General features: G+C 51.8%; 3 protein-coding genes across 7 annotated transcripts in view; 2 read left to right on the forward strand and 1 right to left on the reverse strand.

The window, feature by feature from the left end:
- MICALL1 (MICAL like 1) overlaps positions 1–6,166 on the forward strand; it is a 31,635-nt gene extending 25,469 nt beyond the window's left edge. For 3 of the 4 annotated variants that reach the window (XM_027107608.1, XM_027107610.1, XM_027107609.1), the window contains one exon: positions 786–1,254. In XM_027107608.1, the coding sequence (XP_026963409.1) occupies positions 786–907 (122 nt within the window). In that variant the 3' untranslated portion in view covers positions 908–1,254. Of the gene's footprint in view, positions 1–785 lie in introns of all 4 variants that reach the window. The other variant, XM_027107607.1, reaches the window with a different exon arrangement.
- On the reverse strand, positions 4,137–10,788 carry CUNH22orf23 (chromosome unknown C22orf23 homolog). 2 transcript variants are annotated; one of them, XM_027107614.1, is made up of 7 exons: positions 10,611–10,766; positions 10,200–10,310; positions 9,147–9,209; positions 5,519–5,701; positions 4,683–4,814; positions 4,400–4,500; positions 4,137–4,208 (listed from the first exon to the last, which is right to left on the reverse strand). In XM_027107614.1, exons 2-7 carry the CDS (start codon positions 10,300–10,302, stop codon positions 4,137–4,139), a joined length of 654 nt encoding a protein of 217 aa, XP_026963415.1. In that variant the 5' UTR covers positions 10,303–10,310; positions 10,611–10,766. The 2 variants fall into 2 exon arrangements, 1 of the variants encoding a protein (XP_026963415.1); XR_003433002.1 differs by lacking the exons at positions 4,137–4,208; positions 4,400–4,500; positions 4,683–4,814; positions 5,519–5,701 and having other exon boundaries at positions 7,868–9,244; positions 10,611–10,788.
- A 43-nt stretch (positions 10,789–10,831) lies between these two features.
- Positions 10,832–22,477, forward strand: POLR2F (RNA polymerase II, I and III subunit F). The gene is made up of 5 exons (XM_027107612.1): positions 10,832–10,981; positions 12,275–12,344; positions 17,494–17,624; positions 21,719–21,790; positions 22,295–22,477. Exons 1-5 carry the CDS (start codon positions 10,962–10,964, stop codon positions 22,383–22,385), a joined length of 384 nt encoding a protein of 127 aa, XP_026963413.1. The 5' UTR covers positions 10,832–10,961; the 3' UTR covers positions 22,386–22,477.
- The last annotated feature ends 2,071 nt before the right edge of the window (positions 22,478–24,548 follow it).

Consider the following 24,548-nt stretch of genomic DNA (forward strand, 5'->3'; position numbering starts at 1 on the left):
CTCCTTGAGATCTGCAGCTGGTCTAGGAGGGGTCTGTGGGACCAAACAGCAGGCCCTCCCGCAGATACGATAGTGCCCAGAATGGTTAAGAGAGCACTGGACTGGGAGGCATGAGCCCTGGGCCTAATCTTGGTTCCCCAGTGACTCATTTGGTGGCCTTGCGGTTAAGTCTGGGCTCCAGTTAGACTGGATTCCGGTCCCAGCTCTGGCACTTCCCAGCGGGGTGGCTTTGAGCCGCTTCACCCCTCTAGCCTCGCTCTCCTTGTCCGTGGAATGGGGGACAAGGCACGCACCTCCCGGGCATGTGCTGAGGATGACCGAGGTAATGTGTATAAGGCACTTAGTCCAGGGCCTGGCCCCGGCAAAAAGCTCGGTTGGTGCCAGTCTGTTTCAAAACTCCCATTTTCCTCGTCCATAATAAGCTAGGGGCTGGGCGAGATGATTTCTGAGGTCTCTTCTACCTCTGACAGTCAGTGTTCGTGTTGTAACCCACAGAGCTGTGAGCACCAGCCTAGGGGAGCCAAGCCCTTTAGAGATGAGCGTCTGCCACGCTGTAGGGCTCCCCCATTGCTTTCACGGGCGCTCATCTCCCGATCCTGCCAAAACGCTGGGAAGGGGTAGGGTCTCGTCCTAGAGACAAAGAAATGGAAGCTCAGAAAGGTGAAGGGGCGTGCGCACGGTTCCAGGAGAGGGGGTAGCGGTGGGCTGAGCCTGTTGGCTGGCGCTCCTAGGCCATCACCACCACCCCCGGCCTGCCCCGATCGACTCCCCTCTCCCTTCTGCAGAGTTCCAGAAGGAGGCTGAACCCGAGGGCAAGAAGAAGGGGAAGTTCAAGACCATGAAGGTGCTGAAGCTGCTAGGAAACAAGCGTGATACCAAGAGCAAGTCCCCGGGAGACAAGAGCTAACAGTGCGGGCTGCCAGCTGGGGACTCCACCGCTCCTGGCTCGGCCCCGGGCTGTGCTCTGCCAGGGACGCCCAGCTTCCCTTCAGGATCAGTCGAGGGGAAAGATGACTTAAGGGGAGGGAGCCTCTGGGTGATGGCCTCTCCCTCCTCAGGGTCCTCTGGCTCGTCTGGGCCAAAGAGTTTTCTTCCCTCTCCTCTGAGCCACCGGCAGCTGCGCCTCAGCCCTGCCCAGCCTGGCTGTGATGACCCCAGATGCTGGGACTGACCCAGGGAGCGAGCCGGCTCCTGGGTCCGGGGAGCGGCCGCAGCCGAGCACACCCGCCCTCGTCCCACCCAGCACCTGGCCTGCCGTGCCGGGCAGCTCCTCGGTCCTCTTCCCTTCTGTGCCACGTGCAGAGGGGAGCCTTACCTGTCAGAGTCTCTGGGTCTTTCTGCCCACGAGGTGGGCCCGGGGTGGGCCTCTGGCCCGGGTCTCCCGCCCCGGCCCTGGTTCTGAGTCTCTGTCTTCCTTTCAGTGCAGGCGGCCCTGACTCTCTTTCTCCTCACTCAGGACCTCTATTTATGAAGTCTCTTAATTAAGTTCGAGGTAGTTACTGTGTCCTCAGACATGAATGGGCCTGGACAGATCCCTCCCTGTGTTGCTCAGAGCTCTAGGAGCTTCCCTCGTCTCCCCTCATTCTGTAGGAGGTCTCTCTGTCCGGGACACCGTGCCGGGGTGGGTGGGAGCCAAGTGCTGAGCCCCCGCAGGGAGGGTCCCGGGGACGCAGGCCCCAGCTGCGGTTCTGGCCCTGCCCCTCGGCCAGGTCAGCAGCAGGCGGGGCTGCTGCCGTAGGTGCTACCCCTGGTCCTTTACTGCACTGCGGCCCGGCCCCTCCTTTAGGCTCTCCCCGCCACCCCAGGGCTGGGGCGCAGTGGACCCACTCCGGGTGGTCATCGCCAGCCTGTCTTCTCACACTCGTCTGTTGTCTGTTCTCTCCCGACTTGTTGCTGCCGAAGGACTCATGGTCGCTCAGCCCCTGGGATGGCTGTGGGAGCGGAGGAGCCGATGGGGGCCAGCACCTTCCCCCCACAGAGTGTGCCCAGCAGCTCTTGGTCAAAGCACTGTTGCTGTAAGCTATTTCCGGGGTGCCTCTAGGGCCCCCTTCCCTCAGCCCGCCTATGGGGAGAGGTTGTACTGTATTAATTTGAGAGGGTTTTCCTCCCCGACAATAAATGGAGACCACCTCAGTCGCCAGTGCCCTGCAGCCTCGAGGCGCCTTCCCCTCGCCAGGCCTGCCTTCTTCCCTGCCTCTGCCAGGCCTTGAGGCCGGCGTCTCTGCTTGCCCAGGAGGGCGTGGAGGGGCTGTCCACCGCTGGGGGCCCTGGCCCTCACTGCCTGCCCCCCGGGCAGGACCCCTTCCTCTGCAGGGACAGGTGGCTCCCGCGCCTGTGCAGCCCGCGGCCGCCTCCTTCCTGACATGCCTGTTGACCTGCAGCTGGGGTCACCAACTCCAGCGGCAGCTGACGCACGTGAACCGGGCTGGGTGTGTCCTGAGGGACGGCCCCGACACCCGGGTGGTGGGGGCTGGGGTGAACGGGGGTGGATACGCCACAACTAGAGGGGAAGTTCTTCCTCATTTAAGTCAACTGTAGCCTGTGGGATGTGGGCCCAGTGGGGCCAGATCTTTCCATTTTTCAAGAGAAACTGGAAATCCAGATGGTGCGTGTGTGTGATTTGTAAATGTTGGCAACCGATGCGAATTTAAATCGAGGGCAGGCTGCTGTGGTGTCACGGGTGGGCCGACTTTGTCCTGGGCTGTCCTGGGTTCTCTGGTTCGCTGCTCCTGGGCCACGTGCTGGGGCCTTCGAGGTGGAGGGCGGCTGTCCTCGTCATGTTGCACCCTTGGCCCTCAGGTTCTGGAGGGTGTGTGGATACAGCTTCTCATGGAGTGTTACAGAGCCCAGCCCTTGATCTGGTCCTCTCTGTTTGTCTGTTTGAGGCTGCAGGGCTGTGTTTATTCTGCAAACCCAGACTTTGGTCATGTGGCCTGAGAAGATTATATGAATCCCTCCAAGTGGGATGGTTGGTTGAAATTTCTGAAATACTTTGATTTATGGGGACAGAAAAATGACAGAATACTGGAGACCATAAGGCTTGTGGTTGTCAAGACACGGGGACTGCCGTGTGCCGTGCGCCAGGCCTGGGGCGCTGCTCCTGGGGGCGGATGTCTCCTCAGCAGCCCTTTGAGGCAGGCCGCACAGGCGAGCCATCGGAGATGAGGCTGCTGGGCTCAGACCGCACAGGCTGGGAGTGGACTTCCAACGCAGGACCCCTTCCGTCTGGGTCCCTCCCACCCCTTTGGGTTTCTTTCTATGGGCTGTGCGTTTGGTGGAGACAGAAAGCTAACTTTTAATCCTGAGTAGGCTACTTGCTAGTTAAATGACTCTGGTCATAGCATCTTGGTGAGCCCTGGTTTTCACATAGGGATAATGTACCATCACAGGCATTTATTGAGAATATCGAGAGTGACACCGGCACCTGCCGTCGTGCCCGGCCATGGGGTGCTCCAGGAGCCTTCGTTCCATTTTCACTTGAAATGTGTAAAACAGCTAGAAACCAACTGGGCTTGAAAAATTCTAACCCCTTGAACAAATAAGGTTTATCCCTCTGAAAACAAAATGGTGTGTGTAATGACCTACGTTAAATGTGTTTTATTAGCCTGTTAATCACAGTGGTTAAATATTTGCCCAAAGCTGTAAGAAGTCAAATAAGTAGGTCCTAAGACAGGTAGGAAGAAAGGAATCATATTCATTACTAAGTTCAGAAAACCTAATGTGCCGGACACAGGGACACACAGTGGGTGAGGCTGTGGGAAGGGAGCCCAGTGGATGCCCTTAGACATACACCCAAGATGGTGAGACCTGGATCCTTGCTTTCACTGTGTGTGTGGCTCTTTCCCCAAGAAAAGACTGTGTGTGTGTGTATGTGTCTGTACCTGTGACTGGTCTCAGAGGCTCAGCTGACTGAGGATCCCTGGGCAGGGTCTCAAGGAGAATCAGCTCGTTTTCTGAGATGTGGTCCATTTTCTAGGGTGCTATGTGCAGGGTGCCCTAGGTGGGGGCAGTGCTATACAACCATTTACATGGCTGAAGGCTGGGGTGGGTGGGCTGACCTGGGGGTGACCCTGCTTGGCAAGGGGGTGGGCTCCAATGGTAGAGGTTGGGCTCCCCCGCCCCCCTCCGGAGGCAGATTAAGTGGTGGCAAGAGCCTTCCTAAGTTCCTCACTCCTCTTGTGGTCAAGGTCTTCCATTTCCTGTAGTTTCTGCAGAGGGCATCAGGGAAAGCTGGGGATCAGGGAAGGAACTCCAGGAGCCACCGCAGATGGGAGGCTAGAGCCGGACTCCCGAAATGGCCGCAGCTGACCCTTTATTCCTGCTCACATCTCGTCCTCCACACTCACAGGGGTGCATCGCCCCCTCCCCGCCGGCTCCATTTCCCTGTTGCTTCTCCTACCTGCGAGATTTCAGTAAGGATGATCGCTTGGTACTGTCTGCCCTGCCCTAGGGCCTCCATGTCAGCCAGGAATTCTTTCCTCTCCTGGATTTCCTTTACCACTGGAAAGGGAAAGGGCCGTCAGTGTACAGGGCAACGGGGGCCCTCAGGCTCCCAGGAGGGATGGCAGGGACGGCAGGTTGCTTTTCTTGGGAACAGGAAGCAGTTCTGCGGTTGCCCCTCAGGGATTCCCCCCTCCACACACACTCCCCTCTCCAGCGTAACTGGCCCATCAGGGGCTCACGTTCTTCAAACCGGTCCAGCTCAGGGGCTGGGTTCTCCTGTTGCACAGGAGGGGGCTTTTTTTTCCGTTCCGCTGGCTCCTTCCCGGTGGCAAAAATATTTTGGAGTCTTCGCTTCTCCTTCTCCAGATCTCCTGTTGGGCCCGGACATGGCCTAGTTAAGGCGTGAAGAGCACCCCCATTCATGGTCCGTGTTCCCAGTTGGGCACGCTCGCTCCAGGGTAACGTGGGTAGGGCTTCTGCAAACCCAGCACCTTCTACCCTAGGTGTCCCTGAGCTGGTCAGTCATGATAGGCAGGAAGGGGTTGAAAGGACCCACAATAGAGCTTCGTCAAAACCCACACGTTGCCCGGGTGCAGAGCAAGGCTAAGAAAACTCAGTGACTGCCGCAGTGCAGCTGGGATGGGGAGGCTGCCTGGGAGCTGTCGGAGGGGCTCGCCCAAGAGCCATGTCAGGTGCCAAGTAGAAACGGGTGGCGGGGAACGACTCCCTGAAATAGGCTGCAGCGCACAGGAGCCCTGGGTTCCAGGCACCGTGTGAGCTTCAGAGAGCAGTGGCCGTGATGCCTGACCGCCGAACATTCATCAGAGATGGGCGGAAACCAGTTAATGGTTAAAGAGAGTTCTGGAAAAATGTATGAAAACGAACACCTAACTGGTTTCCCGTGCACCCTGAATGCCCCCAAGCTAACATGTGCTGAGGTTCAAGAGCATCGGTATAAACAACGTGAGAATTTGATCAGCTGCCCGCTCCGCGCTCTGCGGGCTGCAAGTCTCCCTGCCCCCTACCCCCTCGGAGGGCGGTAGGAGAGGGGCTGTAGTGGAGGCCCTTCACTTACGGGTGGCTTGGGGCTTGAACTGCTCCCGGCTGTAGGCCCCGTTGGCTTGGCACATGCTGGCAGGCCGGAGGTGGGACCGGACGGCCAGGATGGGAGGCAAGTAGATGGCTGGGGCCGGCTGCTTGGAAGGCAACACCCTCTGGCTGGAAGTTGGACTGCACTGTAGGGGGAGAGTGTCTCCTCCTGCGGAAGGAAGGGTCAGGGTGGGGGGGCCCTCCTGGCTTTTTTTTTTTAGTTTATAAAAGCGGTCCCTACCTGTTATAACAAGTCAAACAGTACAGAAGGGTCTTCCCTTCTCCCCTCCGAGCCCCCCTCTACGAGAAGCCATGGTAACAAGTTGGTGGTCTCGGCCCATTCTTTTTGTTGCTTACATAAACATGTTCAAAGATACGTGTGCATATGTAAGATTCATGTTTCAAACACTGGGTCATACTGTATTCTATTCAGTAATAGACTCTTAACAGTCTATCATGGACATCTTTCCAGATCACTCCATTTATATATAACTTATTTTTTATAGCTGTATACTAGTCCTTAGAAACATTATTTATTCAATGAGTCTCCTAGTTTCAGAAATGCAGGCAATTTCCAGTTTGTTTTTTTTTTAAACTATTTCAAACAATGATGTAATAAACATTCTTGTACATCCAGCCTTCGTCCTGGTGCTTTGGTTTCTATAGATGGATTCCTAAAACCTGCTTGCTCCGTGGGCAGGGAGGGGTGGTTTGGACGGTGCTAGACACCAATCCCTCCTGTCCGTCCCCACTGCCTTGACCCACCCAGACCTGGGGCTCCTCCCCCAGGCCAGCCAAATGTGTCACCTCCTACCTGGTTGACTGGCCCCTCCTCTGAATTGCCTTGAAGCCCAGCTCAGCACAGTCCCCAGCCACTGTTCTGATCTGGCCCCTGTCTACCTCCCTTACATTTCCAGCCTTCTATCATCCATCTGGCAAATACGTATTGAGCGTGTACTCTGTGCCAGGCCCAAGGCACTGGGGGTAAAGTGTGAGTAAGATGAAGCCCTGCCCTCGTGGCACGCGCATCTGGGGTGTAGATGATGATAAAACAAGTAAAATATATAGTACGTTAGTGACAGTACAGCGATGGAGCACAGGGTGTGTCGGAGCAGGATTTACAGTTATAAATAGGGTAGCCAGGGAAGGCCGCACGGAGACAGAGACATTACCCAAAGTGGTAAGAGGCCAGCCCTGCAGGTATTTCAGGGAAGAGCATTCCAGGCAGAGGGAACGGCAAGGGTAAAGGACCTGAGGTGGGAATGTGCCTGGAGTGCCTGAGGAACAGCCAGGAGGTTAGGGTGCCAGGAGCGGACTGAGCAAGGGGTGGGGTGTAGTGGGACTAGAGGTCAGAGGTCACGGAGGGCAAGAGACATACCGGGCCTCGTAGGCCTCTGGAAAGACTGGCTTTTACTGTGTGCGTGGTGGGAAGCCATCGGAGGGTTCTGAGCAGAGGAATGACATGAGCCCTTTAGCTGCCCTTGAAAATACAGCGTTGGGACTTCCCTGGCTTCCCAGCGGTTAGGACTCTGCACTTCCACTGCAGGGGGCATGGGTTCAATCCCTGGTCCAGGAACTAAGATCCCACAAGCTGCTCGGCATGGCCAAAAAAAAAAAAAAAAAAAAAATACAGCGTTGGGGGTCGAGGGTACAGGTAGTCACAGTCAGGATATGGTTTGAAGGTCAAGCAGACAGGACTGCTGATGGGTTGGATGTGGGGTCTGGGAGAAAGAGAAAGAGGAGACAGGATGTCTCTGAGGTGTCTGCCCTGAGGAACCGGAAGGATAGAGCTGCCATTATTCCCCACTACCCTTCCCTTCTCACGCCCTCTACCTAGGGCCACACCATGGTTTATCTCTCTTCTCTGAAGAGATGCTTGCTGTGCTTTCTAGAATGTTCCTCCTACTCTCTCTGCTATTTCTACCTGTCCAGTACCAAATGCTACCTCTTCCTTTGGCTCAGTCTCAGTAAATAATTATGGCCCAAGTAATTCTGGGAGTTCAGGTGAAGGAGAGGAATTTGTGGCTTGCAACAGAATTTGAACTAAGCCTCAAACCAACAAGTAGGACCTGGTTAAGAAGAGAGGAATAGGGCTTCCCTGGTGGCACAGTGGTTAAGAATCCTCCTGCCAATGCAGGGGACACCGGTTCGAACCCTGGTCCGGGAAGATCCCACATGCCACAGAGCAACTAAGCCCGTGCACCACAACTCCTGAAGCCTGCGCACCTAGAGCCCATGCTCTGCAACAAGAGAAGCCACCGCAATGAGAAGCCCGCGCACCACAAGGAAGAGTTGCCCCCGCTCGCTGCGACTAGAGAAAGCCCGCACGCAGCAGACCCAATGCAGACAAAAATAAATAAATAAGATAAATTAAAAAAAAAAAGAAAGAAGAGAGGAATAGAGAGATGATTCTAGGAGAAGAAACCAGACTCAACACCAATGCTTGGAGGCAATATTTTAAAGAAAAAACTTTTAAGGAGAACAAAACTTCCAGGCAAACTGGTGACTTGTGTTGCCCTAACCACTAATGCAATTAGTCCTTCAACTAATGTTGAGCGCCTGGGAGCCAAGGTGCCATGGTGAACAAGGCAGACCCAGTCCTTGGTCTCCTGGTATTTACTTTTAGTGGAATTTCTAGCATATTCTTTGTAGTCATGTTATAGGGGACCCCAATGATTAGTAGACTGCTGAGTATGGAGATTGAGTTCTGTGACTCAGCCGTGTTGTGGTGCTAGGCAATGGCGGCCTGAGTTGTCCTTGTCTACAATGAGGAAGGAGATCTGACTTCTGAACTGGTCTGACGGAGCCTCCCTCCCTCTGCCAGTGCTGGGCAGGCACTGTCGATATTTGTCCCTCTGACTTTCCCATCCCCATGCCTCTGTGGTTGACCAGATGCCTCCTGATAGGTACCTTCTTTCTGGAGAGACGGCAAGAGCTATTGGTAGATTCAAGTGAGATTTGGCAGGTTTGGACCTTCTGGCATCCTCTTAAAGGTAACTCTACAGATCTCTGTTCTGATCCACTACGTGTTGATTCAGTTAAATCTCAGAAAGCAAGGTTGTTTTTAAGATCTTAGAGAGCACCTTGTTATTGTGCCCATGTACATTCACTTTTTTGTTTTCCTTGAAAATAAATAATACAATGTGTGGTTAGAGGTGAGCTGTGGAAAGGTTTTGCATACTTTTCCTAAGTTGGAAGCCTGCCAGTAATCTTGTTCCTGCCAGCTAAGCTATGAATGAAAAAATCTATGAATGAGACACACACAGTCCTCTCCTCCGGCGAGCTCATATGGTATGTGTGTAAGAGGGTGGGATTAGTTTGTAGACTTGACAGCGTTCAGAGTATTTGGCTGGGCAGGAAGTCTCGAATGGGCTGTGATCTGTTGGGAAGGTTGGCTGGAGCCAGACTGCAGGAGGGGCTCATGTGCTGTGACCCACGTCGGGGGAAGAAGCAAAGACCCTGCAAAGTCAATTCCCCAGGAGCAAGAGTCAGAAATACTATTCAATTTTTTTTTCTCTTTTAAAATGAGGTCCCCTACTCCTTAATATGGAGAAGCATGAAAAATGTGGCATAGGATCCCTCTGCCCTGGAAGCTTCTGCAGATGGCCTCTTACGTTTCATGGTGTCCATGATGTGGCGCCGTTGGAAGTTTGTCAGTTTGGATTCCTTCATCATCACTGCAGGACAAAGCACTTCAGTGAGGCTTCCTGAGCTGCAAGCAGATGCCTTTATCTCACCCCACTGAAATTTAACATTGTATCACCTCCTGCCCCCATTCAGCACCTGAGTACTTGGCCGCCCCCGCACTGCGGCTTGTGGGATCTTAGTTTCCCGGAACAGGGACTGAAGCCAGGCCCCTGGCAGTGAAAGCAACGGGTCCTAACCACTGGACTGCCAGGGAATTCCCTTCCTTTCCTGCTTTGTTTTTTTTCTATAGCACTCATCACTACCTAAGTTCTATGTACCTTATTATTTGTTACCTTCCTACTAGAATATTAGCTCCATGGGACCAAGAATTTTTGCTTGTTTTTCTTTTCTTTTTTTTTTTATTGCTGTATTTTCAGCACCTAGAACGATGTCTAAAGCACATAGTGGGCTTAAATTTTTTTTGTTGTTGAGTGAATGAAGGAATGAATGAACAAGAATTCATTAAGCATGTGCCAGGGGCTGGAGCTACAATTGTAGCTACAAATGTAGCCAAAACAGGCATCCTGTCCTGATGGAGTTCATGAACTAGAGGGGCAGATGGATGTTAATTCAATGTTAATTCAACGGGACACACTAGGTATCTGACTACAGGTTGCCAATGAAGGAAATTGACTACTAAGTATCTGACTACTAAGCCCACAAAGGAAAAGGTATTTGGTAGAGTGCTGGCGCCTAACAGTTGGTTGCACTGTGGTGGCGGGTGGGGAGGAAATAAAGCTTCCCTGGGGAAATTGAACGTGTGATCTAAGGGACGCAGGGGAGTTAACTACTCTAAAATTCTTAGTTCTTTGACTTTTGGCCACTTCCAAGTTGTAGGACCCCTGAATCTTTCTGAACTCCAGGCTTCTTATATGTAAAATGGAAACAGCAATTGCTAAACCATAAGTCATGCGGGGGAGAACTGAGTTACAGAGAGTAACTGTGACCACCGCTCTTCTTGTGTCCTTTAACGCACTGACCTCTGAGCAGCTCGCAGGTCTCTGGGGTGTAAGTGGCCGGCTTGGGGCAGCGCCAGAACCCTGCTCCTTTGGTCACTGTCTCCACCCTCTCCTGGGAAGCCATGGAGGGCTCTGAGGAGGGAAAAACGCAACGACACACCCACTGTCTCCCAGATCCAACCTCTGCTCCCACACCCCCAACACCACCCATAGTTTGGGAGCAGGGATCGGGTCGCAAGAGAATCGTGATGCCGTCTGTGAACATCGCGACAGTGCCCGATCCTCCCACCCAGAACAGATCCACTGGCAGATCCACACGCGTACAGAGACCTCAACCTGACCTGGCGCCTGTGTCAGAGAAGTCCCCTCGGGAGGAAAGGGGCGTTAGGGTAACCGTGCCCGCTGGGTGACACGCCTAAACGGAAACCTCACCCTAAAGTAAGACCCCGGCTGAGTGGTCCCTCCCCACAGAGAGCGGAGGCTGCGCTCAGCAGATCGTAACCGGGGCTCTGAAGCAGCACCCGCGCCCGGGCGCTGCAGAAATACTTTTGAGATCTCAGCGACTAGAGCCCGCAGCTAGCCTGCCTGGCTACCATGGTAACGCGCACGCGCCGCTCGGCGCATGCACACATTTATCGCCGCGCCTGCCTCTCGGAAGTGATTACCTCCAGGTCACGGCGCAGGCGCAGAGTACACTTGGCGTCGAGCGAGGAGGAGGCGTGCTTTTTGCGGGTCTCCGCTCGGGTCTGGGGCGCAGAGCCCGGTAGCTGTGGCGCGGGTGTCATGTCAGACAACGAGGACAAGTGAGTGCGGGAGCGAAGTGACTTTTGCGGAGCCTCGCAAGGGGCGGGTGAAGCGGGAGCCTGGGTCGAAGGAAGTTGAGGAGCCAGGTGTCGGGGGGCAGTGTCTGAGGGCACTGGGGGTGCTGAGGGGGCCCGCGGAGCTGGAGAAGGGTAGGGCGGTGAGCCGGCAGCATAGACCCGGCCAGAGGCTGGGCACAGAAAGACCCTGGCTCGAGGGTCCAGAGAGGATCACTGAAAAAGGTATCTTTCAGCAAACTTCCGCTGAGTCGGGCTCTGTGTCAATACCTAATAGGTGTATTAGGTATAGTCTCTGCTCTCCAGGTGGGGTCCCTTTCTAGAAGAGGGGGCAGGCCCATAGACATAATGCCGGGTCGTGTGAATTGCGTAGTAGGTCTGTAGTATAGAAGTAATCCAGAGGAGGGTCTGGGGAGACTTTGAGGTCGTAAAGGTCTGGGAGGCTTGCAGTAATCCAGGTGAGAAAAGGTAGTGACTTGCACTAGGGTGATAGTAGTAGAAGTGGTGAGAAGTGGTTTTGAAGTCTGGATTTATTTTGAAGCTAGAGCCCAGGAGATTACCTGACGTGTGGTGTTGGAGGAGAGGTCTATCCTGAAGGTAAAAATCGGGGAGTTCTCAGCATAAGTATATTAGTCAAAGCTGAGAAACAGAGGAGATCATCAGGCGGGTGTCAGTAGAGAAGAGGAGATGTCTGCGTGTCAGAGCATCCCAACATGGAGTGCTTCTGGGGAAGAGAGGAGAAACTGGCAAAGGGGACTGAGAAGGAGTAGCCAGTGAGGTGGGAGGACACCAAGAGTGTGAGGTGTCCTTGCAGTCAGGTGAGGAGAGTGTTTTGAGTGAGACGAGTGGTCCTGTGGGCCAACTGACACATCAGGCTAAATGAGAACGAGAATAGTCCATCACATTTAGCAATGTGGAAAACATTAACAAACTTGAAAGGATGGTTTGGGTGGAATCATGGAGGTGAAAGCCTTTGGAGTGAGATGATGACAGAATGGGAAGAGAAGAATCGGAAACAGTGAAGATGGACAACTCTTGAAAGAATTTTGCTCCCAAGGGGAGCATGGAAATAGGGCTCTGTGAGGAGGGAGTAGAAAAGTAAGCTGTTTGTTTTTTTAGACGAGGAACTCAAATGACTTAATGATTTATTAAGTGATTCACTCATTAAGTAGATATTTATTGAGTGCCTCCTATGCTAGTAACTCAGATGAGACACAGATCTCTGCCCTCTTTGATTCTACTAAGTGGTGCTCTAACTGGCTGCTTCTTCTTGTACAGTTTTGATGGCGACGACTTTGATGACGTGGAGGAGGATGAAGGGCTAGATGACTTGGAGAATGCCGAGGAGGTCAGTATCTAGCCTTGGGCTCCCCTCTCTGCAGCCCAAGCTGCTGCATAGCCCAGCCAGTGATGACTGACTGAATGCATCTGCCTCCCGTTTGTGGTCAGGGCACCGCCAGTTAGAGTGAGGAGAGATCTAGTCCTGGGTAGTGGAGGAGCCCCTCAGGGTGGGCCTGAAGGCTTTTGTCCACTTGGAGCACAGCGCATGGCTTCTGGGGCAGTTAGCTTACTGACAGTTGAAATATTCCCTTCATTCATTGAGCAAACATGTGTTGAATGTTTATTACATACCAGGAGCTCTGCAAGGTGGGGCTACATAAAGAGCAAGGGGGAGAGTGACCTGGGGTAAGGCTGGAGGGGTAAGGGCCAAGATCAGGCAGGATTTTGTAGTGTGAAGGTATCGGGAAGCCACTGCCAAGTTTTGAGCTGGGGAGCGGCATGATCCAGTGAGGAGTGAATTGGGGAGGAGCAAGGGTGAAAGAGAGCCCAATTAGGGAGCTCTCATAGACCTCCAGGTCAGACCTGTAGCTTGCACTTGGGTGCTGGTAGTGTCGGTGATGGGAAGACGGATGAAAGAGATATTTTGGTCGTTTGGATATGGGGCTGAGAAAGTGGGAGATGACAGGGATGACTCCCGTGTTTCTAGCTTGAGCAACTAGGTGAATGAGTTACTAGCGTCATAGATAAAGTAGGGCTTTCTGTCCCTTGTGACTGATGGAGGGAGAAGTGCTTTATGTCTCTTGGAGAGAGAGTGATCCCTCGATTTTTTTTTTTTTTTTTTTTAAGGCTGGGAAGCTGAAGGCCCTCTTGGGATTTCCTGTCTGCCTGGCACTCTGAGGTTATATGTTCTCTGAGTCAGAAACCTTCTCTGTCCTTCTGATCCCTTTCCATCTCTGTCCTATTGATTCTGCCTCCTCTGTGTGGTTCGGCCCTGTTTTCGTTTCTCCATTCCTCATGTCTCAGCCTGGTTTGGATCTTCATTGCTTTTCACCCACGTTACTGCAGAAATGTGTTGCCGGGTTTCGTGCCCTCAGTCTGCTGTTTGCCTTTCGGCTGCCAGAGTCGTCTTTTTCACCTACCCACATGATTGATTACTGTTGGTCTTCCTAAAAGGTCTCTCTGCTTCTGCCCTTTCCACCTACGGAATATTCTCAACAAGGTATCCAGAGCGATCCTTTTAAATCTTAAGTCACTTTGTCTCTCCTCTGTTCAGAATCTGCATCCAGTGGCTTCTTAGCTCATTCAGAGGAAATGCCAAAAAGATGTACAAGGTCCTCCAGGATCCGGCCGCCTGCTCCCTCTGGGACCTTATCTCTTCTCGCTGTCCCTGTCATGCCAGGGAGCCCAGCTCAGAACCTTTGACTGTGCTGTTCCCTCTTCCTTTCCCTTAGATATGCACGCGACCTGCTCCTCAGCCTCATCAGGTCTTTGTTAGATGTCACCTCAGTGGGGCCTTCCTGACCATCCTGTTTAAAATTGCCACATTAACCCCTTCCTCCAGCATCACCACCCTGGCGCTCCCTGTCTTTTCTCTGTTTTTATGCTACACGTTGCACTTAACTAATCTTGTTTATTGTTTGTCTCATCTCATTATAATGTCAGTTCTATAGGAGAAAGAATTTTCATCTGTCTTACTGCACTATCCCAAGTGCTTAGAATACTATCTGACATGTAGTAAGCACTCAGTAAATACTTGTTGAGTTAATTCTTTATTATAGAATTTATTCTTCTGCCTATAACCCTGTACACACCGTTTGCTCTAATCACACTCCACAATTAGGTGTCCAGACCTAGTACATTCTCTCCCTCCTCTGTGCCTGTTGCGCATGCATTTCAGCCTGCCTGGAATGCCCTTTCCTTCCTCGTTAGCTTGGCAGCTCCTACTCATCCTTCTAGACCAGCCCAAGTCTCATCTCTGGACTGTATTCGTAACCCCCAGTATGAGGTAGATGTCTCTCACTTTCTTGTTAAGTTTGTGGCACACTTGCATACTTTTTTTTTTGGTTAATTTTTTTTTGAAGTGCTTTGATATTCCATTTTATTTATTTAAATACACACGCTCACACACACAATTACAACTCTGTAAATTAGTGAAATGGCACTCATTGGATGAATTAAATTACAACCAGTAAATGAGTGAACAGGAACGACAGAGTTAAAGAAGATATTTGCAAAACATATAACTGAGAAAGTACATCTATACAATGAATTCTTACAAATCAATCATAAAAATGCAGAAAATCCAATACAAAAAGGGGCAAGGGATTTGAACAGGTACATCACAAAAGAGAATATCCAAATAGCTAATAAATATATAAAAAAGATGCTTAACATCATTAGTCGTCAGGAAACTGGAAAGTAAACCACAAGACACCACTCCACACCCACCGAGATGGCTCAGATTAAACCAGACAAAGCAGACATCTCACAGTGACAACACCAAGTGAGAAGAAAGATGTGGAGCAATTGGAGCAACGTTTATATTATTCTGGTCCGAGTGTAAATTGGGCCAGCGCTCTGGAAAACTCTGTGGAGGTATGTACTAAAGGGGAGTATAGATGTATATTTTTTAGGGACCAGTGATCCCGCTCCTGGGTGTATACCCAACACAGATGCATACTTATGTTGACCAAAAGACATGTACAAGAAAATTCATAGCATAATAGCAAACTAGTCCAAATGCTCATTATAATTGAACGATTATATGGATTGTGGTATATTCCAACCATAAAATCCTAGATGGCTGTGAAAATGAACAAAGTACTGGTAGACACAACAGAATGGATACATCTACAAATATAACATTGAGTGGAAGAAGCTATACAGGAAACAGTACATAAGGTGTGATTACATGCACAGGAACTTCTTTTTTTTTTTTAATTTTTATTTATTTTTTTATACAGCAGGTTCTTATTACTCATCAGTTTTATACACATCAGTGTATACATGTCAATCCCAATCGCCCAATTCAGCACACCACCATTCCCACCCGCCCCCCCCGCGGCTTTCCCCCCTTGGTGTCCATATGTTTGTTCTCTACATCTGTGTCTCAACTTCTGCCCTGCAAACCGGTTCATCTGTACCATTTTTCTAGGTCCACATACGTGCATTAATATACGATATTTGTTTTTCTCTTTCTGACTTACTTCACTCTGTATGACAGTCTCTAGATCCATCCATGTCTCAGCAAATGACTCAATTTTGTTCCTTTTTATGGCTGAGTAATGTTCCATTGTATCTATGTGCCACAACTTTAGCCATTCGTCTGTTGATGGGCATTTAGGTTGCTTCCATGACCTGGCTATTGTAAATAGTGCTGCAGTGAACATTGGGGTGCGTGTGTCTTTTTTTTTTTTAATAAAGTTATTTATTTGTTTTTTTTTTTATTTTTGGCTGCATTAGGTCTTCGTTGCTACGTGCAGGCCTTCTCTAGTTGTGGCGAGTGGGGGCTACTCTTTGTTGTGGTCGTGGGCTTCTCATTGCGGTGGCCTCTCTTGTTGTGGAGCATGGACTCTAGGTGCATAGGCCTCAGTAATTGTGGCATGCGGGCTCAACAGTTGTGGGTCACGGGCTTAGTTGCTCTGCGGCATGTGGGATCTTCCCAGACCAAGGCTCGAACCTGCGTCCCTTGCATTGGCAGGAGGATTCTTAACCACTGCGCCACCAGGGAAGCCCGTGTGTGTCTTTTGAATTATGGTTTTCTCTGGGTATATGCCCAGTAGTGGGATCGCCGGATCATATGGTAATTCTATTTTTAGTTTTTTTTTTTTTTGCGGTACACGGGCCTCTCATCGTTGTGGCCTCTCCTGTTGCAGAGCACAGGCTCCGGACACACAGGCTCAGTGGCCATGGCTCACGGGCCTAGCTGCTCCGCGGCATGTGGGATCTTCCCGGACTGGGGCATGAACCTGTGTCCCCCGCATCGGTAGGCGGACTCTCAACCACTACGCCACCAGGGAAGCCCTATTTTTAGTTTTTTAAGGAACCTCCATACTGTTCTCCATAGTGGCCGTATCAATTTACATTCCCACCAACAGTGCCAGAGGGTTCCTTTTCTTCACACCCTCTCGAGCATTTGTTGTTTGTAGATTTTCTGATGATGCCCATTCTAACTGGTGTGAGGTGATACCTCATTGTAGTTTTGATTTGCATTTCTCTAATAATTAGTGTTGTTGAGCAGCTTTTCATGTGCTTCCTGGCCATCTGTATGTCTTCTTTGGAGAAATGTCTATTTAGGTCTTCTGCCCATTTTTGGATTGGGTTGTTTGTTTCTTTAATATTGAGCTGTATGAGCTGTTTATATATTTTGGAGATTAATCCTTTGTCCGTTGATTGGTTTGCAAATATTTTGTCCCATTCTGAGGGTTGTCTTTTCGTCTTGTTTGTGGTTTCCTTTGCTGTGCAAAAGCTTTTAAGTTTCATTAGGTCCCATTTGTTTATTTTTGTTTTTATTTCCATTACTATAGGAGGTGGATCAAAAAAGATCTTGCTGTGATTTATGTCAAAGAGTGTTCTTCCGATGTTTTCCTCTAAGAGTTTTATAGTGTCCGGTCTTACATTTAGGTCTCAAATCCATTTTGAGTTTATTTTTGTGTATGGTGTTAGGGAGTGTTCTAATTTCATTCTTTTACATCACACTTGCATACTTTTATAGCACTTGTTGTTTTGTTTACTCTTGTCTTTTTCCCCAGACTATGTATTCTTTGAGAGCAGAAACTCTTAGCTTTCTGTCTCAGCACCTATTATGATGTCTGGCACATGACAGATGCTTAATAAGTGATTGTTAAATATGTGAATATGTGAAGATGGGGTGCTTGTTCCTCTTCCTCTTAGGGTGATTTGTTGTCTGTGCTCAAGGACTTCTCTTCGGGATGAGGCAGCTGGCTTTGGACTCCCTGATCATGAGTTCTTTTTTACTGGGTCTGAGACTTTGGCCCAGTTAGCTTACCCTCCAAGCCTCTAGAATGGGCATTGTAATCCCCACCGCATCAGGTTATTGTGAGGATTAAATGAGGTGTTAATAAGGCAGTTGCAGGTCACTGGCACGTAATAAGCAGTAGCGTAGTGGTGGTTATAATCGCTGTCGTCGTCATCCTGCCCCTCACCCCCGATAATGCATCCTGAGATTTTTCCCTCTTTTCTTCCTTGGTGTCCAGGAGGGCCAGGAGAATGTTGAGATCCTCCCTTCTGGAGAGCGACCGCAGGCCAACCAGAAGCGAATCACCACACCATATATGACCAAGTATGAGCGAGCCCGTGTGCTGGGCACCCGAGCCCTTCAGATCGCGTGAGTATGAGCCTCCTCACCATCTTTTCCATCGGACAGGCTACAGGGAACCTGCACGCTGTTGGTGCGGCTCAGCCTGGCACCTGACCACAGACCTTCCCTCTTCTCACATGCTGAACAAGGGTGGTGCTGTCCCTGTGTGCCAGGCACTGTGCTAGACCCCCTGCCCTCAGAGAGTTTGTGATCCAGTGGAGAAACCGGACATAAACATCTGAGAAGTCAGATAACAGTACAGTAGAAGAATAGTGATAAGAGTACGGAGTGTAACGAGTGCCTGTCAGTTAGGGAAGCAGAAATAAATAAATAAATAGAATAAGATCAGCCCTCGACCGTTGTGGGCTGGTTAGTTGGGGGTGCTGCGGCAGCACCCCCCTGGGCTTAAGGTGGTTCTTGAGTCGATAGACAAGGGCCAGCGCAGAGGAGTGGGGGAGCCCTCCATGTAGAGGTCCCGCTGGAAACGTGAAAGCACAGAGCAGTGAGGCGGGGGTTGGGGATTGGAAATTAGCAGCCTTTCCTTTGTCTCCTAAGCTTGGAGCTAGTTGAAGACTAACAGGATTCAGGAGCTAGCAGTAGGCAGGTGGGGATCGCAACGTGCGACGCTTCCGTGTCCACCCCAACAGCCGTGGGCACTGCCGTCGCCAGCGGCCCTGTGTGCAGGTGTCAGCCTGCCTGCTAAGCTTGTGGGCATCATGGAGGACAGGTCAGGCGGCTTTGAGGAAGCAGGGACTCTTGAAGAGGCTGGACCACAGATGCATGCTTTCCCCACCAGGCTCCCTTGTCAGATGAGTTCCTCCTCCGTTGTGGCGAGAGTAGGTGGGAAGACAGAGGGGACGGGCATGTTACTGTGGCTCTCGTGGAACATCCTCCGCGGGGAAACGTGATGCCGGGGAAAGGAGCCCTACCCCAGACCTCTTATAAGCTGCTGTGGGAAATGGTGGGTACCTAGAGGAGAGGGTGCTTCAAGTAGGGAGTAGTCGAAACTAGGCTTGAAAGAAAAGCTGGGGCCAGAGTTGTGGGACGACGCGTGCTGGCGGCGTGGTGATGCTCAATCTATGCATCGTCCGTCCCCACCCCGCCCAGGTTTTTAGACAGCATTGGGCTTCATCTCCTCCAGTCTCGTGGAGTGAAGGTGGCCACTGTGTTCATCTCGACAGAGGGCTTTATGGGCGGGCAGCGTCGTTCCTCACCCACTTGGCAGCAGTAGGCGTCCTGCCAGCCTGGTCGTGCTCCTTGCTGGGCTGGGTGAAATGAGAGCTGCACTCAGTTTGATGATTTTGGTATCGCTGGGGTCAGGATCCTCTAGGCCTGCACCGCAGTTATGGTTGCCACTGGCTACATTTGGTCATTTAAATTTAAGTAAAACTAAATAGAAGTTCAGTGTTTCGGTCTCATTAGCCACACTTCATGTGCCCAGTAGCTCCCTATGGCTACCGTAATGGGTAGTTCAGATAGAGGACATTTCCATCATTGCAGAGCACTGATTGGGCAGTGCTTACGTCTGCTAAACATGATCAAGCAGAAAGAATAATTCATAAATTATTTTTCAAACAAACAGACTGTATGCAAGTTAAAGTCTGTCAGCATCGAATAAGATAGAGTGCTTGCGCCTGTCGGGGATGCAGAGATGATCACAATTCCCCAGGTCTCTAGGTGTTTACAGTCTGGTGGGAGAGATGGACCCGTTCTAAATACCCAGAACCCAAGGCGGATGGGATTGCTGCTTTACAAGAGAAACAAAAGAGAGAAGGGAGTAATGGCAGGGGTGACTGGGGAAGCCTCATGAAGAGATTAGAATTAAAGCGAGGTGGTTTTGAACGTATCCCCGGCGCCAGAAACAGCACTAGGAAAGGTCCAGGTAGAGGCAGGCATGTATGGATTGTAGTGGGGGAATGGCAAGTAGCTTGGGGCGCAAGACTGGAAAAGATGTCACTGGTTCATTGAGTGACAAGTTCAGAAGATGGGCTTGCATTTGGTGGGCAGTATGGAGCAGGCATTTCAAACACTACCGAGGTCCAGGTCCTGCTTTCCTCGGGGAGCAAGCCTGGGTCTAGCTTAGCCTAGTCTATGGTGCTCTTTCCGCCTGAGGGCTAGGGTGCTGTCTGGTGGTTCCCCGGCTGCTGTAAGCCCTTGGACAGCCGGGGCTGGAGCTTATCCTGAGTACGAGGCCTGCAGTTCTGCACTTAGTAGATGCTGAACAGACGTTTCTTGGATATTTGTGGATGAAACCTCTCTCTGGTTCACTAGCCCCACCTGGTGGCTGAATGGTTGCCACAGGTGGAGATGTTCCGGGCGCACTCTCACACTTCCTGTGCACATAGTAGGGCTGGATGAATTAATGCTGTTGAGTTATTCGTATCTTGAAAGAAATAAGGCATATGCAGATCAGGGAAAGCATTTTGCCCCATTCTTTAAAGGTTTACATTTTGGGGAAGTTCAAATAATTATTGAGAGAGGATATAGAGAAAGTTAAAGAACTTGTTCTCTGCCCTTGGGAAATTTTCAGGCTTCGGGGAGCAACAGACATCAGAATATTTAGCAATGAAATTAGTAGATTATTTAGTGTGAACTGGTGGCTGTCAGACTGGCTGGTTATGAGAAGCACCCGGGGAGCTTTGCTAATGCAGGTTCTCAGGATCCTTCACTAGAGAGTGAGGGGGAAGGGTCTGGGGAAGGACCTGGGAACCTGTATTTTTAGCATACTTTCCCAGTAATTTTGATGATTATTAGGTTTGGGATCCATTAGTGTAAACTTGAGCTGGAATCAGTAAGTGTGGCTTCCTAGAGGAGGTGGGCCTAGAACTGGCCTGTTTGTTTCTAGAGCCTCTGCTGTGGGCCAAGTGTTGTGCTAGGGCTTGGGGTCCTGGGCCACCAGGTCTCGTTGGAAAACTTCAAACAAGTAGTCACAGTGTAGTGGTAGTGGTGCCAAGAGAAGCGTATGTAAAATGAGTCAGGACACTGAGGCCTCAGCAAGTGCTTTCCCGAGTGGAGACATCTGAGCCTCTTGCAGGCCTGTAGGGAGAGGAAGAGCTTGTACGAGGATGCAAAAAAGGAAACAACAGGGTATGTCTAGGGAACTGTAGTAATTTGGTATGGCTGGAATGTGGGGTAAATATAGGCAGGTAGCATGAGAAGGTACTAGAAAGGTAAGCAGGGGCCAGGTGAGGTTCTGCCTGCCTGATGGCTGTGGGGTGTCATGGAAGGGTGGCAAGGAGGTGAGCGCCCCACCACAGGCCCTGTGTAGAGGCTGGAGGAGCAGGACCCTTGTAGGGGGTATTGCCAAGTCAGAGAAGGAAAATGAGGCGAGCTGGGCCCCGAGGCAGGGCTGGGGGGGTCGAGTTAGAGTGGTCAGAAGGGTGAGCTTTTGCACGTGCGGGTCCTTTGTGCTGGAACACTCTGCTGTGGCTGCAGGCTCAGGAGTCTGTGATGGGCCCTGGGGGAGGCCCTTGGCAGGGGAGCTGACATGACGCATGTCACACGGCCCAGTGATGAAAGCTCACACTTGTCCCGTTCACAGTACCGGGCTTCAGTTTGTGAATCACCAGCTTTTAAAAATAATGGGAGGTGGTGGAGCACAGTAGGGAGGAGCCTTCGGGGTTCAAACCTTGGTTCTTCCACTTACTGGCTGTGTGTCCTTAGGCAAGTTACTGGCCGTCTGTGCCTCAGTTTCTTCATCAGTGAGACGGAAGTAACAAGCGTGCTCACCTCAGATACAGTACTCTGTGAAGGGCTGAGAGCAGCCATGCCACCTACTCTTTGCTTGTTCCAGTAGTGTTTTAGCATCATTGTTGTGTGGGCGTGGCAGGGCTTTTTGTCTTCATTTTCAAATGAGGATAGTGAGATTTGGGGAAGAAACTCAGTATCTTTGGAGGCAAAGTTTAAGTCTAGCGTACAGGCTCCCGCTCGCGTACCCTCGCTGTCAGTGCCCCGGAACTGCCGCTCCGCATCCGCTGTGCCCGCCTCCCTGGAAGGTGCCCTTTCTGGGTGAGGGCTGGGATGCTGATCTGATCCTGTTTGTGAAGCTACGCTCCGACTTCATGCTGGGCCTTTCTCCCTGTGTTTGTAGTCTCCCCCAACACCTGTCCCTGTACCTACAGGATGTGTGCCCCCGTGATGGTGGAGCTGGAGGGGGAGACAGATCCCTTGCTCATCGCCATGAAAGAGCTCAAGTAAGTCGCCCAGATCATGGTTCACTGCTCCAGAGCCCTGGGAGGCAACCCTTGGGTTCTCTGCTGCTCACCCTTCCCCCACTTCCCTGATGGGGAAGTGTGGTTCTTGTTCCTGTAGACCCTTAGTTTATTTGGGAGTCAGCCCTGCAGGGAGGAGGAGGGAGAGCGAGGAGGGGGCAGGCAAAGGCGGAGGGGAGGACGTTGATGAGACCTTTGCTGTCTGTCCGAATTTCCCTGTCCCTACTGCAGTTGGCCTTAGCAACATCCCTCTCCGTCTCCCCCTCCTCCCTTCAGCCGTGGGGTGGCAGAGCCCTTCCAGACTCAAGTGCCACGCTCAGAGATGCAGGAGCTTCTTTGGTGTAGTTCCTCTCCTACCGAGTGCACTCACAGTCTCGAGAGGATGCTGCTGAGACTTCTCCTGCCTTGCATTCTGCACATTCCGTCCCGCTGCTGCAGGGCTGGGGTCACCAGCCCTCATGTACCTTGACTTCTCCCCTGCCACAGGGCCCGAAAGATTCCCATCATCATTCGCCGCTACCTGCCTGACGGGAGCTATGAAGACTGGGGGGTAGACGAGCTTATCATCACCGACTGAGCCGGAATCGTCTTCCTGACTGTGCCTCAGCCCCAGTTCCTAGTCTCATATTCTTTATACGTGTAAATAATAAACTCTTCAACATTTCAACCCCTCCGCCTCCAGCTGCCTGGGAGGCCTACCCACTTCTTCCGCCCTGCTGCCTGGAGGGTGCACCCATCCCAGTGGCCCTGCGACTGTCAGCTCTTTAGGAAGCACCAGGGGCCCTGACCCCCTGTGGCTCCCCCACGTCCCTCCCTCCATCTCGTAGTCCACCAGAGCAGAGGCTGCTGCAGGAGACACCTCAGCTGCCTTCCCAGCAGACAGACAAGCCTTTGTGCCCAGGGAGCTGGTTGCCACGGAAACCCCCAATTTCCTTTCCAGTGGGGACTGGCTGCAGGGGCTTCTCCCTTCTCAGGAGTATCACAGAGCAGGTCTCATCAAGCCACCCATTGTTTCCTAAGGACCTGCCTCGAGCCTCTTATCGTGGGCTCGGATCCCCTTTCAGGAGCCAGTGCCCCAGCAGGAAGCTTGGGGATGCAGTGATCTCCTGCCCTCCCCGAGAGAGCCCTGCCGGGCAAGTCAGCAGCTGGACCAAGGACCGAGCACCTGCCCACCCCTGCCTACCCTCCCCCGCCCCCCCGCCTCGATCCCTGCTCGTCAGGCCACTCCCCACACACCATCCTTCATGACCCACCTCTCTGGTCTGCCACACCCATACCCTCTCCTTCCCAGCTTCTGGAAGATGTCCTTCCCCTTCTGTGTGGGGCCCCTGCTCCTCCGAGGCCTTCACTAGGATGGGTGCTGGGATGATGGTGGGCAGGGGAGCAGGGCTTCTGGGTTCAAGGCGTGATATTAAATCAGGACTGGAGCTCCCCTTTCTCTGCCCTAGGTTCTAATGGGTTCTGTTCTCTTCACTCTGCTTACCCAATCAATCATGCTGGTTCCTCCCTTTCTCGGGGTTGGCGGGTGGGGGGAACAGATGACAGGGAGAGGGTGTATACTGACACCAACAGGGATAGAAGGGAAAACGGGCTTCCTGAATATTCCAGCCTTGACCTCCCTTCTGCTGCCAGCTCCCCTTCCACGAAGAGGAGGAGCTCGCCTGACCTCTGCAAGAGGCAGGGACCCTGGGTGTGGGTGCCCCCTGGACAGGGTGGGAGTGATGAGCATCCCCAGGAGCGGGAGGGGTGTTTGCTGCTCTGGAGAAGGGTTAATTTGGGGGAGCAGTGGACTTCGCACCCCCTTCCACCCTCCTCCAAGCCTGTGGAATCCTTTAATCAAGTTGGGTGCTGAAATTTCAGCTCTGAAATGCCGCCTTTGTGCTGGCATCCAGGCGGCCGCCCCAGAGTGCGGGGGTCACTTTCTTGGCCCCGTTTCTCTAAATGGTCTCTTTGTTCCTGCTGGGCCGCTCAGTATCAGATGTGATTAAAGGGAGATGGGGCTTGGGTGGAGGAGGAGAGAAGCGGCTGGGAGAGGGAGGGGGTTAACCCTTAGGGGATAGGGTGTAGAGGAGTTGGAGAAAGGGGTGTTTTTCCTCCCATTTCCCCCTTGCCATTCTGCTGCTCTTTCACGGAGTCAGCCCCTTCCAGCTCAGCTGGCCCGGCCAGGGCATGGTCTCCTCAGCCCTCTCCCGATACACCTGCCCCTTCTCTGTTTACACGTGGAGCCACTACTGAGGCCTGAGCTCATCCAGAAGCTCAGGTCTAAGGCATGAGCACAAGCTAGGTCTCCCGACTTCTGTCGGGTTATTTGTTCTTTTGGGCCATTTCCCCTTCTCCCGTATCCCCAGTGACTTTCCAGTGAGCCTCACGAGGTCCTGGAGGTGGTGATTTCATCTTCTTGATATAGCCCCTCCCACCTGCCCTGCCAGCTCCATGTCCACAATCCCACTGAGCACAGGAGAAGACTGGAAATGCTGAACAGACCAGAAATGGACTAATGTCCTGCTTGTCAGTAGAGGGAAAGGGTGGGTTGTAAGAATTATGAGCACATAAGGTTGGTACTGATTGATCCCTAACAAAATTCTAGAATAGGCTATTGCATATTTGAAAACACTTGGATAATAAAAGGATCCTGGAGCTAGCATAGGGTTTCTAAGAATATCACCAAGTGAACCAGATTTTCTGTTTTCAATGGTTACTGGTCTGGTAGGTTGGAAGAATGCCACAGGTACAGTGAACC

This window comes from Aethalodelphis obliquidens, unplaced genomic scaffold (genome assembly GCF_003676395.1).
Source record: "Aethalodelphis obliquidens isolate GAN/ISIS:26980383/991018 unplaced genomic scaffold, ASM367639v1 scaffold8, whole genome shotgun sequence".
Taxonomy (NCBI): Eukaryota; Metazoa; Chordata; class Mammalia; order Artiodactyla; family Delphinidae; genus Aethalodelphis; species Aethalodelphis obliquidens.

Coding starts and splice junctions, on each gene's coding strand:
- CUNH22orf23 (XM_027107614.1), bottom strand. CDS start 10,302: ATGGCTTCCCAGGAGAGGGTGGAGACAGTGACCAAAGGAGCAGGGTTC. Junction 4,501..4,682: donor GCTGGACCGGTTTGAAGAAC/GTGAGCCCCTGA, acceptor TTCCCTTTCCAG/TGGTAAAGGAAATCCAGGAG. Junction 4,209..4,399: donor TCCTTACTGAAATCTCGCAG/GTAGGAGAAGCA, acceptor TGCCCTCTGCAG/AAACTACAGGAAATGGAAGA.
- POLR2F (XM_027107612.1), top strand. CDS start 10,962: ATGTCAGACAACGAGGACAA. Junction 10,982..12,274: donor ATGTCAGACAACGAGGACAA/GTGAGTGCGGGA, acceptor CTTCTTGTACAG/TTTTGATGGCGACGACTTTG. Junction 21,791..22,294: donor ATCGCCATGAAAGAGCTCAA/GTAAGTCGCCCA, acceptor CCCCTGCCACAG/GGCCCGAAAGATTCCCATCA.